The following is a 13,711-nucleotide window of genomic DNA, read 5'->3' on the forward strand; positions in this document are numbered from 1 at the left end:
AAAAAAAACGCTCAGATGACGAACCCACTTTCGCAAACTTTTTTCTCAAAACCAGTTACAAATACAACGTCGCGTTCTTGCGTGATCTTGTCCTTTGGGTTCATGAAAACATGTGATTAGTTTAACGGGATTTAGACAGTTCACAGCTTTTCACTTAACAACACTACACCTCAGGTCGCCTATTTTTTTACCGACCTGGCTGAACTCAGATAAATAGCCGAATTATTGTTTTTTGGTTTGCGTATATTTCGCCATTTAAGCGAGTGTTCTTTTGGAGCTCGGTTGCAAAAGAATGCACCTTGTATAAAAATCTTAAGGCCGGTTGTTCAATGTCTGGTTATCACTACCACTACACTATCGACGATTTCGACATCATGTATGTAACATGTGATCGATAAAGCAGTAGTTGTGCTTAACCAGAGCTTCTACCTCCGATTTGTGCTAATCAGACATTGAACAACCGGCCCTTAATGTTCAAACTTAGCTCAGAACCCGATGACATTCCAATAAGAAGATTGAATCCTCTAGGTGGCGCAGGTGTTGTTGTTGTTGTAGCGGCGCAGGTGTCGAGGAATTTGACAGTTGAATAACTGGTTGAATAAGAAGTCGGTCGGTGTATAGGCCCATTTAGCCAGATTACGTAAAGCGAGCCACAGACAGGCAATAGATCACAGCAATCGTTTGCAACTCTATTCGCTACACACTAGTGAATCGGTTGACGATTTCCATTTTACGTTGGCAAGTAAGCATGTGCACAGAAAGGACAACAACTCTATTAAATACATGTTAAATTACGTATTGAACTCTATTTAACCACTCTATTAGTTCCTTAATAAATATTTTACCTAATCTTGCTATTTATCCGCTCATGTTCACTCTACGGAATCACAAAATAAATTACAAAAATCTAAGAACTCGGCTACACACACGCAACCAAGGCGAATTAATATAAAGTGATAGCAGGAGTACAAAAACAAAAATTTACATGTATTTTGTTTTTGCTTTGGCGGCATAAACTGTCAAAATTTGTAAGTGTGTGTAGAAATTCAAACAAAATTTTTCAATTTGATATCAGAAGCCGTGCGGCGAAACACATACACAAAATCAGCTGAGCCAGTAACACCACCTTATATAAATTCGCCTTGCACGCAACCGATCGCAAGAAAAACTAAATTTTTTGAAAACATGCAATCTGTTGCCTTGTCTGTGGCTCGCTTAGCCAAGAGCAAAAAAATTTATTAGATTTACTATTGCGAGTGTCGACTAGTAGAAGATAAACGACTGTTAGAAAGGCAAAAATAAATTTTCTTCTTATTAAGCGCATCAATCATTTCTCAGTTTGAGCCGGAATCTAATAAATTTCTGTTTTGCAAAGTAGTGCACACAAGTCCTGCATTTCCAGTCCTTCCAGATTAAGTACAAGTATCATGGCGATCTCGTTTCTATAAAAAATGTTGCCCTTTCCAAGGCGAATTTATACAAGGTGGTGTTGATGGCGAATTTAGATTTTCGCCGCGGTACTTCTTAATGTCAAAATGATGTGTTTGTTGTAATATGAATTCGCCTTGTTTACAACAAACACATCATTTTGACACTGGGAAGTACCGCGGTGAAAATCTTAATTCGCCATCAACACCACCTTGTATAAATTCGCTTTGCAAAAAATATTTCCCTTTCCGGTGCGTTTCCTTGACCTTGTCTAGTTCACGTATTTTATAATATTGTCTGTCGTTTTTAACAACGATCTAATTTCCAGGGCAACCATCTCCCCTGACAAAGCTTCCCAGGGCAGAGAATGTGCCTTTTTTGCCTTACAAGAGTGGGACCTTTTAAGAAACGAACACACAATTTTCTCACCCTTTGCTTTTAATTTAGAATTGAACAAAGGGGCAATCAAAACGCAAAATTTTTTGGTAGAAACGAAATCACCATTAGTGTTTGTGCTTAGAGGGCAATGAGAATGTAACGAAACCGCCTTTACCTTTTAATATGCAAATCATCAACCTCACACAGTACACATAAGTACATACATATATGTAGTATTATTTTATTTTTCAATAAGTGTGTATACTTTAGTTTACAGTTCTTGTTATCATACATATATCGAAACATAATTTTTCGCGGTGTTTCTAATACCATATTTCACTAATCAGCACGATTTCATTTTATTTTTTAGTATGATTTTTTTTATCATCAATATTAAAAAAAAAATTATTAAATAATATCGCCTATAAAAACATGTATTGTATCCCCAAAGCTGGGCAAAATAAAAACCAACTAAAACCTGTTTTTCTGTTAATATGTGTATACTAAATATATATTACTTAGATGTATTCTTTTAGTAAAAATAAGAAGAAAAAAATCGCTCAAAATACAATGCAAAGAAATTAACAAATTTTGCACATTCGTTTTGTTGCATTTAAAGAAAAATATACGTAAATCTGTATTAGAGGTCGATTATGATTTCAGTCAATAACAACGGTTGCCATCCGCCATCGGCCCATTAAGTTCAGACTTGTTTTAATCGTAAAAAATTTATATTTAAGAAGAATTATGTTAAATTTATTCTCAAAAACATCTAGATAAACCAATTAACCATCGCACTGATGTCACCGGAATGGGCAGACTGATCAATATAAGTTTGTATGTTTGTATAGCTAACGTCTTGTACTCAAAACAAGTCGCCTATGTATACTGTTTTATGCAGGAATTTTAAAGGCACCGCTAAATTTTCAAATCGTTTTTGTTTTTGTATATATGCGCCAAAAATTAAAAACAAAAATAAACTTTTACTACAAAACACATTCAATTAAAGATGTCTATATAATTACTATATCATAAAAAGAAAATGCAAAACAAATTTTAATTCAAAACAGCAATCGTTTTTGAATAAAAAATTTAAAATAAGTAAACAGCTATGAATGCCGTTTGTTGATATCTCGTCGTATAAAATTGTAGAAAGTATTTATACTAATAAATCGTTAAACGCAAACTGTGAAATGTAAATAATTCGTATTAATGATAGTGAAAAAAATTGCATTTTTATTTTTAATGGCTATTGTAAGGTTAATTTGATGTAAAAGAAAATGGTAAACTATACATGTACGCATGTGTACGTGCATACATATACAAATGTATATGTAATACACATTAATAATTGTAGTGACATCCAAACACATTACTTGCTAAATATGAAAACTGTAATCTTATAACGGGTTAAGAACACATACATATATGTGGAATAGCTGATTGCTTAAGGCAATTTCACATATTTCTTTTCTATATTGATAAAAAAGGCTCCATTAAAATTAAGCATGAATATTTTTACGCTATTTATTTGCACGCTTTTTTTTTTTACTTCAGCACCAAAAATTAATTTCAAACGCAAATTATGATGAGAACAGAAATTACATGTCGTTACCTTAATTTATAAAAGCCCTAACCAACAGTTTTTTCAAAACTGCGTTTTTCACAGATTTTGTTAGGATGTATTAAAATATATCTTCTATAAAAATTTTGAAGTGTTAGTACCAAAAACAATGGAGTTACATGCCACTTTTTAAAAAGCCCTATCTGATATTCCTTTTGTTTTTTTTATTGTTGCTTCTGTAAAATAAATGTTGGTTAGGGCTTTTGTGCATTGAGGTAACAATATGTAGGTTTTGCCTTTTGTGCGTTGCAGCTGGTCCACTTAGCATAGCATTTTAGTTTGTCGTAGCTTTCATCATTATCGTAGTTTTAAATGAGTTTATTTTTACAAATTGTCATAGGTTTTTTATGAGTTTCAATTAACATTGATAAAAAAAATAGCAGTCACGTATTCACAAAAGACGCAACAAAGAATGCTAAATATGGGGCAAGTTATAACTTGAGATTTTACAGAAATGGGCTGATTAGGGTGTTTTGACATCAAAAAATTATTTTTGACACATATACATATATCGTTGCAGATATTCTGCCAACAATCGCTCCTGCCCAATAGGTTTTAATTAAAATTACAAAAGTACTCGTTACATAAAGCGATACGAATATTTAGCACGCAACATTGCATAATTATAGGCGGTAGTATAATTTCTTAACTTACTATCAATATAGATATCTATATTATATATCAAATATATATGTACTACGTTTATACGCATGCATGCCCTGAATTCCAAAAAGTAAAAATTCAAAGCCTTGGTCTTTTCCTTTTCTCAACCACAGCAGATGCGGCTGTTTACGCCTGAATTCTAGTTACTAGTAAAGTTTCACTAGCTGGACATTTTAATCTGGTATGCCTAAGAAATAAAACATTCCGACGCTTTGTACTTTTATATTTTGGAAGTCAGGGATTATTCGCAAATAAATTGTAATTTTTCCGAATAAACAGAGTTAATTATTTAAATGCAAATAACTAACGCAAATCAATATAGATGAATAGTATTATTTGCAAATATGGCGCAAGACGTTGCAATTTTTAGGTCTATTTTCTTGTTCGATGGTCATATTTTTCCCTTTTTATAATCAGGCAACGTTGATTAATGGCTTTTCACTGTCGTGCAAGCAGGTATATGCAAATTATTTTTATTTGCAAATAGCTTACGTATAAATGTAGTAAGAGACAGCACGAGTAGAACACAATTGAAATACCAAGTAGCATAAAAATATTGAATAATAATAGTGTAAATTAAAAATTAACTTTCAAACATACACATAAGATGAAGCATAAGGGTATTGAACCATACTAGGTTAAATTAAAACTTAATTTGCAAACACACACAAAAGTTATAAAAGAGTTAATTAAAACGTATTAAAAAGAAACGTGCATTTACATATACTTTGAAGATGTCTTGACTTTCGATACCTTAATAATTTCTTTTCCATTCTTTTGCTTTGGCCATATATTAAAATTTCAGGATATTAATAAACCACATGCAGTATGTTAAATTCATCGTTTTAAACGAAATTAGTAAACCACTTTTCTGTTTTCTGATTATATGCAGAGTATGCACATCTTTCTGCCATTCGCATTTGAATTTTTTTATCTTTTTTTGTGTTTCCTATGTGCGTTATGATTCGTCTGTGTGTGCGTTTGTGAAAATTTTGCGCCTTTTATGCGTGTGCGTATAGTATGTATTATGCTGATTTTTTTTTATGAAAAAATATGTACTTTATGTGTTAATTTCCGGTTCTCACTGTGGTCACATTTGTATGTATTTATGTATTTGCTGGCTCATCTATTACAGCCTTCTCATCACAGGCTAACTTCTGATCGAATGTATGTATGGTTGTTTTTCGTTGTGTCGTTGTTTGGTTTATTATAATGTAGTCTGGTTGTCCGAATGCGTAGGTTACTTAATCTTTTCAGGCCTTCATACAAGAATCATTTATAGTAACTCGCATTTGAATTTATGATGGGGTAGCTTGTGATGTTTACGACCCTTTTTCCCTCTATGCTCTTTGTCCTTGCGAATCTCACGTACCAATGTGTAAAATGCATCATCTACACCCATTCTTGTCTTTGCAGATGTCTCAACAAATGGAATGCCGTACTGTTTAGCCACCTGAATTTTTTTATTAATTTTTTCGTTAATAAATATAGGTTTTCTNGATGTCTCAACAAATGGAATGCCGTACTGTTTAGCCACCTGAATTTTTTTTATTAATTTTTTCGGTAGTAAATATAGGTTTTCTTTTTTTTTAATGTATTACTTACCTCTCTGGCTTGGCTCATATTTACCGCCCATGCTTGCAAATCGCACTTATTACCCACCAGCACCATTGGCACCTCTTCGGCATCTTTAACGCGCTTTATTTGCTCCCGATATGTGCCTGGTGGAAAAAAGAACCAATTATAAATATAAATTGATAACAGCGAATTTATTATAGTTATTGGNCGATATGTGCCTGGTGGAAAAAAGAACCAATTATAAATATAAATTGATAATAGGGATTTTTTATAGTTATTGATAATCTACCTATATCTTCAAAAGATTTCGCGCTGTTTACAGCAAATACGAGCAGGAAGCCCTCACCAGTGCGCATATATTGGTCACGCATAGCTGAATACTCTTCTTGGCCGGCGGTATCTAAAATATCCAAAAGACACGTTTCGCCATCTGAAACGTAGAAAAATTAAGTGTTTTATATGTATCGAGAGTGCCAATAGATATTGTTTGGAACAATGTTCAGATACTTACCGATAACCACTTGCTTCCTGTAGGAATCTTCGATCGTAGGATCGTATTCGTCTACGAAATGATTTTGTATCAATTGGATTGTGAGTGCAGATTTGCCAACACCTCCGGCGCCCACGACTACCAATTTGTACTCCGTCATTGTTGATTCTTGTTATAATTTTTGTTTATAAAGGGCGATTTAATGTTTATTGGGAGTGAACTTGGAAGTACTGATAAGCCCGTACGGCTTCTGCAAGTACCCTTAAACGTAAATTTTGTTGATTTTTGTGGTCTCGCTAAAGTTTTTTCTTCTTTTATATACTAAACATTAGTTAAGGCTGTTAACCTGTAAATGCTATTATTTTCCTATAAATAAAAAAAAGTACAGAAAAAAATGTAGCCTGGTATGTATATGACAATGTTTTTATATACAGACTAAACCACGATGGAAGATTAATCTCATCGGAGTTGCAGGTTAAAATTAATTAATATAAGAGTCATCCAGACGGCGATGTTTTTTGTCGCCGTGTTCTTATTGAAATGTTCGGCGCTGCGAGTGACTCATTTTGAGTCAATTATGTCCCGAATTTATATCAAATGAAAACAGTGCCTACATACATATATGTAATACCGTGCATTGCACTTCTCCAGCGGTTGCACATACGCCCATAACATATGTGAGTGCAACAAAAATTGTTCATATGTGTATGTGGGTAAAACGCTCCCGTTCTCCCAATCAAGAACACAACCGTGGTGCGCCGCTTTCGGTTGGGGGTTCATCCCAAGCACAGCCGTTATAAGAAAAACAATCGATGTTACAATATCAAGATTGACGCACTATGAGGATCACCATTTGCTTACACTAGTGTTTTCCGCACGCACCATTCGATTACATTACAAATCTCAGAAAATCATGTTGCCATTGTTCCACTGTATTCTTGTTCTTCCCATAGTTTTTTAGTTCACATAAATTGTTCAGATACATGAAGTTAATTGTACATATTTCATATTAGAATGGAAAATCTGTTTCGTACCCTTTTCGCACCAGCCGCACCTTAGTAAGAAGACTAATTTGTTTATATTTTCCCAACAGTTTCACTGCAAAATATACGTTTTTCAACAAGATACTTTCCGCCCTGTTTTTTTCGTTTTACCTTTCAACTCAGGTTCGTTTCGTCGCCATCTTGCCAGGGTTGTATTTGAAAGCGCACTCATTTAGTGCGTTCCAGTAGCGCGTTTCTGTACCCTTGCGATACAACTTTTATCGTAAAATATTGATACGATTATTGTTGTTTAATTAGACTAGACAGAGCAACTTTTGTAGCTCGTTTTCGGCAATTTCTCTTTTGGTGTTACCCTTCGCGTTCACACAGAGAAATCCTTTTGTACACAATTATTGTTGTCAGCTATGAACGGCCAACAGGAATTACTCAGACGAAGGAGAGCACAAAGCGTGTTGCCCGAGCAGGAGCAACTCGGTGCCCTTTCCCCTTCCACGTCTCCTCCTCCTTCACAAGTAACGAGTTGCCGCGACATAAGTTTCTCTGTCTGAATATAGAACGTTCATAGTGCATTGGAAATACTGGAAAAAATTAAAACTATAGCATGAACGAAAGACACAAGATCACGCCTTCCCGAAAAAATGTTATTTTCTAGCTGTTGAAATCTCGACGCCATCTTTGTTGTAAGAAGTAAACAACGAAGAGAACGCAAAAAAACGCGTAATTGTTAAACGCATGAATAATAATTTTTATTATGCAAATTCTTCTATAAATCATGTCGTTGTGTTAAATTATTCCTTACCTTACGTGTACACACGTTGTCACAAGCGGAAATTAAGAAAATTGCAGTAAAAAGCCATCACCAAATTGTAAACAACGAACAAATGTAAACAAACGGCTAATGTCAAAGTCGCTCAACTTTTTTCCTAAATGCGATTATAACTGGCTACTAAGAAGAAGGCGTGATCTTGTTTTTTTGGTTCATGAAACTATAGTTACAAGCAGTGATCGGACCTAAAAAAATTTGTGTGGTAGAATCTGGAAAAAAATGTGGTAGATTTCAAAAAAATTTGGTAGATCTCAGGTTTTGGATCAAACTTTGTACAAAAATTTAAAAAATTCTGCAAGGTTTGACCGAAATTGCAATCCTTTTAACTAGAATCTAAAAAAAAAAAAGTTTAGTATAATAAAGTGCAAGATTGAAGTTGCTAAAAATTGTTTTGAGTTTTGACAATTTATTTCCTTGACAGTGTAAAGCGGAACTTTCATATCAAGATATTTTTCGAACATATTTTGAAGGATTTCTGCAACCTTGCGGAGTGCTGGCAGCTTTTCTTTTTATCACATCACGATGTAGCGCACAAATGTGGCACGTTCCAACATGAACCAAAAAGACAAGATCACGACAGCAGAAGAGTTTNGGATCAAACTTTGTACAAAAATTTAAAAAATTCTGCAAGGTTTGACCGAAATTGCAATCCTTTTAATTAGAATCTAAAAAAAAAAAAGTTTAGTATAATAAAGTGCAAGATTGAAGTTGCTAAAAATTGTTTTGAGTTTTGACAATTTCTTTCCTTGACAGTGTAAAGCGGAACTTTCATATCAAGATATTTTTCGAACATATTTTGAAGGACTTCTGCAACCTTGCGGAGTGCTGGCAGCTTTTATTTTTATCACATCACGATGTAGCGCACAAATGTGGCACGTTCCAACAGCTTCTTGGGATTTGCCGATTTTGAAAATTCTCAAGTAAAAGTAAACATCGCTTTAGATGCACTGAAACGTGCTAATACTTTCACAAAAATTGCCGTTTTTAACATTTTCGCTATTAATTCTTTTCATAAATCATATATTTTGCAATTTAACATAATAAAACCCAGTTTCCCGTCGAAAGATTGAATTGTTAGTGTTTAGTGTTGGAAAATGTTTGCTCTTAAAATTAAGAAAATTATGTCGAGCAGAAATAAAACTACACTCAAAAACGCGAATATGTGGTAGATTTCATACCTTGTGTGGTAGATGTGGTAGATGCTCAAAAACGTAGCAGATCTACCACAATGTGGTGCAAGTCCAGCCATGAACCAAAAATACAAGATCACGTAAGAACGCGACGTTGTATTTGTAACTGGTTTTGAGAAAAAAGTTTGCGAAAGCGGGTTCGTCAGCTGAGCGTTTGTTTACATCACAAGCACCACTATTTTACACTTTTATTCAAGTAAAGAAGAGTTAATTCAACATGACAACACATTTTAAAGCATTTTGATGCATCATTTTACCTCAATTGTGCGTTTAAAGTGGCTGACAATAATTTTGGCTAATTTTGGTTTTCGTTGTTTTCTTTGCTTTGTTTACTTTTCGCTCGTTTTCCAGTGAAACAAGATGGCGTAGAACCCGCTAAAAAAATCGACTTTTTTCACTCTCTTGTTCTTACGTGATCTTGTGTCTTTCGTTCATGCAAGTCCAGTCACTGGTAACAAGAGAGGAAGTGTAATCCAGCTCATTTTCTAAGGGAAATAAAAGAAAATCACTCTCGCTCATTAAAATTTCAAATCGATAATGGGCTGGATTTCGAATTCATAACGAAGGAAAAATACATTGGATAACAAGGTTCCGTTTTTCTGGAGAATGACCTAGCTCTCGAATCGATTACTAATCTATTACACATTAGTTATCGAAGGTGAGACTCGAAAAATATATTGGTTTTCCAATCATTTTCGAATTGTTAACTAAGCCCAATGTTTATTGGGTACCTTGTTCGAATTCGCCTTGAACACAGCCATACACAAACGACAAGAGGCAGACGGTGTGGGATTCGTATATAAATTTGTATTTTATTGATTAGAAAACTAGAACATGATAAATAAATTAGAGTTTAATAACTTGGTAAATATATTTATGATTTGCGAAAATATTCTTAGTAAGCAATACAACTTTTCTGCAGGTAATCACCAATAAGAAAAAAATACAAAAGATAAAGACTCAGACTATTCAAAAATTAGTACAAAAAATTAAGAAACTCAAATATATACTTGAGAAAAAGCCAGAATATGAAAAAAATAAAGAGCGCTTCCGCAAAGCCACATTGTGTTTGGAGGAGTTAAAGGTAAGTAAGTTCAACTACAAATCTTATATCCACTTAAAAAAAATAATCACAATAAATATGTGTGTATTACAAAATTCATATAGAAGTTGAAATGCATCGATTTGATGAAACGTGTCTTGGTATTAGAAAAGAGTCCCTCTGCTATTTTAACAAATGGACTATGTTCACCCGAAGAGATGGCCGTGGCAATGGTTGCGGTCAATAAGCTCATGCACGATCTAGTGAATGTTTTAAAAGAAAACTTGGGGCTTACTGACGAAAACAATGCATGGAAGAAAGAGCTGATGCAAGCTAGCAAAAGGCGTGTTAAAATCTTACGGACGGAGCAGAAGCGCAAAAATCGACAAAATTTAAAAGCACAGAAGATTATAGCTTGCAAACGCTTGGAGTGGTTAAAAAATCAAAACTGCGAACAGAGCGAAGTTAATGGGGATGAAAATAATGTTTCGACAGGCTTACAACACGACGAGGGTGCTAATATATCAACTCTGGGTTATTGGAAGATAGAGCCTATCAATGACGAGAGCAGTAAGAAGTCGGAAAAAGGAAAGACTAATTACAAGGAAACCAGGGCAGAAGAAAAAGCTGTAAAAAAGAGGGACAAACCGGAGGCAAGTAATAGAAACATCTTGAAAACCACCACAAAAACTTCGGACCAACTAAAGAGTAACAATACGAGAAAGCAGGATTTAGAAAGAAACGTCATTGAACCAACAAAAAATATGCTTATAAGTTTCGATTCAAATTTAGAAGACGAGAAGGTCCCAGAATCACTCAAAGAAGAAATTACTCACGTGGTCGATCCATTCTTCATTACAGCTAGTGGTGAAAATTATCGATCTACAGCGGTTGTTGTTCGAAATGGTCAAGTCTTAGATTCTCAAACAAATAAAGCTAATGATAATGCACGCAAGAGGCCAGTCGAAAACTACACGACACGTGAAAACCGCTCCAATGTTAGAATACATAATAAAGACGTTCAGGATAAAAGCCGCCAAAGTACTGGAAAGAAAAACAATTCAGAAGGGTTACATCCTTCCTGGGAAGCAAAACAGAAACTTAAACCAGTGATAGGTAGTTTTCAGGGCAAGAAGATAAAGTTCGACGATGTCGATAACATTGACCTTGAAGAAAGAAGGGATGAAGAAGTCGGGCCGAAAAATAACTTCGCACTAAATAAAAGTACCAAGTCCACGGCAAATGACAAGGACTTACACCCTTCCTGGGCGGCAAAACAAAAATTTAAACCAGTAATCACCGATTTTAAAGGAAAGAAAATAGTTTTCGGAGATGAAGTCCACGAAGAAATCAAGACACAGGAACCTTATAAAGTTGCTGCACCACCGAAAAATGCTAAAAGGTTGAATACAACAGATACACTGCATCCTTCATGGATAGCGAAACAGAAGCTAAAGCCTGCCATAGCCACTTTTCAGGGTAAAAAAATCACGTTCAATGATGACGATTAGTTGTAGCGGTGTGAGGGCCTCCCAGAGTTTAAAAGATATCCAGGTCGAGGGACAGCCCATGGCCAGATATAAATCTGGGACATTACGTTGCGATGATGGACATATATATACCTGACTCATATGGGAACGCAATCCTCATGTCTCCTGTTGGTACTAGATAAAATACACTTTTCTTATTTATACAAAACATTTTATTATTTCGTTACAACTTATTCAGACATCGACCTTAGGCACAGAGTGTCCACGAGTTTTATCATCTCTCAACAACTTATCAATGTCCACATCTGGATACTTACGCCGCAACATATGGACATCTATGTTCGGGTTACGTCGTAACATCATCATGACTTCGTTGCGGGAACGACTAATATGCAAATATTTTTTTTTTAGAATATTGAACATAATAAAAAGTAAATTTGAAAAACATACTTCTTGGCTTTGCGTTTTACATTGTAGAGTTTCTCACGGTACAATAACAAGAATTTGCGCACCGCTCGTCCACCGAAACCAATATTTCGCGATTTTATCCATTTGACGTTCATATAAGGGGGCAATACGTGTTCACAGGATCTAAATTTTGTTCTATATTAAATATTTTTCTCAAACAAATTCTAATGAATAGACCTGTATAAGTAGCGAATACCTAGTTGATTGGATACTACGCGACTTGGGCGTTCACCGGTTTCGCCTGTTTCAAGTAGATGGTAGGCCTTATTTCTTTCACGGACGACTGATTCTAGATTTTCCATTGATATTTTTACCTATTTAAAAATAAAGAAAAATCAGCACGATTTATGCTATAACAACTCTTACCTTATCTAAACGTTCTGGACTAGGAAATAATTCCATTTTGTCATTGCATTCATGCTCCATTGTAAGCAGCATGTTCCGCTCTTTGAGAAGAATATACCACAATTGATGCAATTCTTTGTTTGATTTGATACGTAACTCTTCCAGTTTCCAAGCACGACCAACTTTCACCTCATTTTCTGGCCAGTTTTTAGGGTCATCGAAGAATTCCATTAAACCTCGACATTGGCTTGTTGAATGAAATGACCGCGCCGTCACTGCCCCCAAAACAGTAGATTTCACATTTTGTTGTTTGTATAGTATTCTGCGGGTGGTAGAATCAGGTTATGTAAATATGAAAACCGTAATAGAACTTTACCATGACTATTTACTATTTACCTGGTTAATAATACATTTGAAATAGATGTGCTGGCGGCGCTATTAATAATAGTTTTAAAATTTTTTGCAACATTTAATACTTTTAAAACTGAAACCATCTTTTTGTAATGAAGCACAATATAACCAGTAAACAACCTTCGGTGAATTTGGCGACTGCCTTCCTCGGGGATGAATATGCTAGGGATGAAATTATTGGTACACACGCCTTCCAAGCACGCAGGGTTGCTTTTAATAATAATAATAATAATAGTTTGGCGCTTACACATATGTTAGTGTTTGGCCGAGCTTCTCCTCCGAGTTGTGGCGTGCGCCTTGATGTTGTCACACAAAGCGGGGGGACCTACAGTTTTACGCCGACTCCGAACGGCGATTGTATTTTTATGAGAAGCTGTTTTTCATGGCAGAAATACACTCGGAGGTTTGCCGTTGCCTGCCGAGGGACGACCGCTGTTAAGAAAAAACCTTTTTCTACATTTTTTGCGATGTTGCTTTGACCAGGGCTTGAACCCAGGCGTTGCGGAGTGGAAGCGCGCACTGCTTACCACTACACCACAGCGGCCGAGGGTTGCTTTTAAGAAGCAATAATAATTAACTCCAAATGGTTTCAAAAAGTATAGTGCAAAACTAAATTTATTGAATAATTCCACATAAAATGGTATACATAAATGACTCATTTTCTAAACGATTTAAATAAAACGCATTTTATAACCTTTTTTGTGCAAACGGCATTTGCGAATTGATAGAAAAGTACTACGGATTGTAAATTTTTGTTAACTATGAGGTGAATGA

General features: G+C 35.0%; 3 protein-coding genes across 7 annotated transcripts; 1 reads left to right on the forward strand and 2 right to left on the reverse strand.

The window, feature by feature from the left end:
• Positions 1-3,699: 3,699 nt before the first annotated feature.
• LOC108368543 (ras-like protein 1) lies at positions 3,700-7,402 on the reverse strand. 3 transcript variants are annotated; one of them, XM_017623411.1, is made up of 6 exons: positions 7,196-7,353; positions 7,023-7,104; positions 6,183-6,527; positions 5,961-6,101; positions 5,699-5,814; positions 3,700-5,546 (listed from the first exon to the last, which is right to left on the reverse strand). In XM_017623411.1, the coding sequence occupies exons 3-6, from the start codon at positions 6,319-6,321 to the stop codon at positions 5,370-5,372; spliced, it is 573 nt and encodes a 190-aa protein (XP_017478900.1). In that variant the 5' UTR covers positions 6,322-6,527; positions 7,023-7,104; positions 7,196-7,353; the 3' UTR covers positions 3,700-5,369. The 3 variants fall into 3 exon arrangements, with proteins under 3 accessions (XP_017478900.1, XP_017478901.1, XP_017478898.1); XM_017623412.1 differs by lacking the exon at positions 7,023-7,104 and having other exon boundaries at positions 7,316-7,402; XM_017623409.1 differs by lacking the exon at positions 7,023-7,104 and having other exon boundaries at positions 7,196-7,360.
• A 2,477-nt stretch (positions 7,403-9,879) lies between these two features.
• On the forward strand, positions 9,880-12,068 carry Rlb1 (lysine-rich basic protein Rlb1). 3 transcript variants are annotated; one of them, XR_001848387.1, is made up of 4 exons: positions 9,880-10,045; positions 10,104-10,265; positions 10,349-11,884; positions 11,952-12,068. XR_001848387.1 is itself a non-coding variant. In XM_017623414.1 (3 exons), the coding sequence occupies exons 1-3, from the start codon at positions 10,016-10,018 to the stop codon at positions 11,732-11,734; spliced, it is 1,578 nt and encodes a 525-aa protein (XP_017478903.1). In that variant the 5' UTR covers positions 9,880-10,015; the 3' UTR covers positions 11,735-12,068. The 3 variants fall into 3 exon arrangements, 1 of the variants encoding a protein (XP_017478903.1); XR_001848388.1 differs by having other exon boundaries at positions 10,349-11,880; XM_017623414.1 differs by having other exon boundaries at positions 10,349-12,068.
• mRpL47 (mitochondrial ribosomal protein L47) lies at positions 11,878-13,042 on the reverse strand. Its single transcript, XM_017623415.1, has 5 exons — positions 12,923-13,042; positions 12,548-12,848; positions 12,359-12,495; positions 12,164-12,304; positions 11,878-12,098 (listed from the first exon to the last, which is right to left on the reverse strand). The coding sequence occupies exons 1-5, from the start codon at positions 13,018-13,020 to the stop codon at positions 11,948-11,950; spliced, it is 828 nt and encodes a 275-aa protein (XP_017478904.1). The 5' UTR covers positions 13,021-13,042; the 3' UTR covers positions 11,878-11,947.
• Positions 13,043-13,711: the final 669 nt, after the last annotated feature.

This window comes from Rhagoletis zephyria, unplaced genomic scaffold, assembly GCF_001687245.7.
Source record: "Rhagoletis zephyria isolate East Lansing unplaced genomic scaffold, Rhagoletis_zephyria_1.1 Rzeph_scaffold_03173, whole genome shotgun sequence".
Lineage (NCBI taxonomy): Eukaryota > Metazoa > Arthropoda > Insecta > Diptera > Tephritidae > Rhagoletis > Rhagoletis zephyria.

Bases quoted from the DNA above. Each gene is read 5' to 3' on its own strand.
- Rlb1 (XM_017623414.1), top strand. From the start codon at position 10,016: ATGATAAATAAATTAGAGTTTAATAACTTG. The intron at 10,046-10,103 runs GTAAATATATTT...ACTTTTCTGCAG, and splicing joins AATTAGAGTTTAATAACTTG to GTAATCACCAATAAGAAAAA. The intron at 10,266-10,348 runs GTAAGTAAGTTC...AAATTCATATAG, and splicing joins TGTGTTTGGAGGAGTTAAAG to AAGTTGAAATGCATCGATTT.
- LOC108368543 (XM_017623412.1), bottom strand. From the start codon at position 6,321: ATGACGGAGTACAAATTGGTAGTCGTGGGCGCCGGAGGTGTTGGCAAA. The intron at 6,102-6,182 runs GTAAGTATCTGA...TCTACGTTTCAG, and splicing joins CAGGAAGCAAGTGGTTATCG to ATGGCGAAACGTGTCTTTTG. The intron at 5,547-5,698 runs GTAAGTAATACA...AAAAAAATTCAG, and splicing joins ATATGAGCCAAGCCAGAGAG to GTGGCTAAACAGTACGGCAT.
- mRpL47 (XM_017623415.1), bottom strand. From the start codon at position 13,020: ATGGTTTCAGTTTTAAAAGTATTAAATGTTGCAAAAAATTTTAAAACT. The intron at 12,496-12,547 runs GTAAGAGTTGTT...ATTTTTAAATAG, and splicing joins GTCCAGAACGTTTAGATAAG to GTAAAAATATCAATGGAAAA. The intron at 12,305-12,358 runs GTCTATTCATTA...AACAAAATTTAG, and splicing joins GGTATTCGCTACTTATACAG to ATCCTGTGAACACGTATTGC.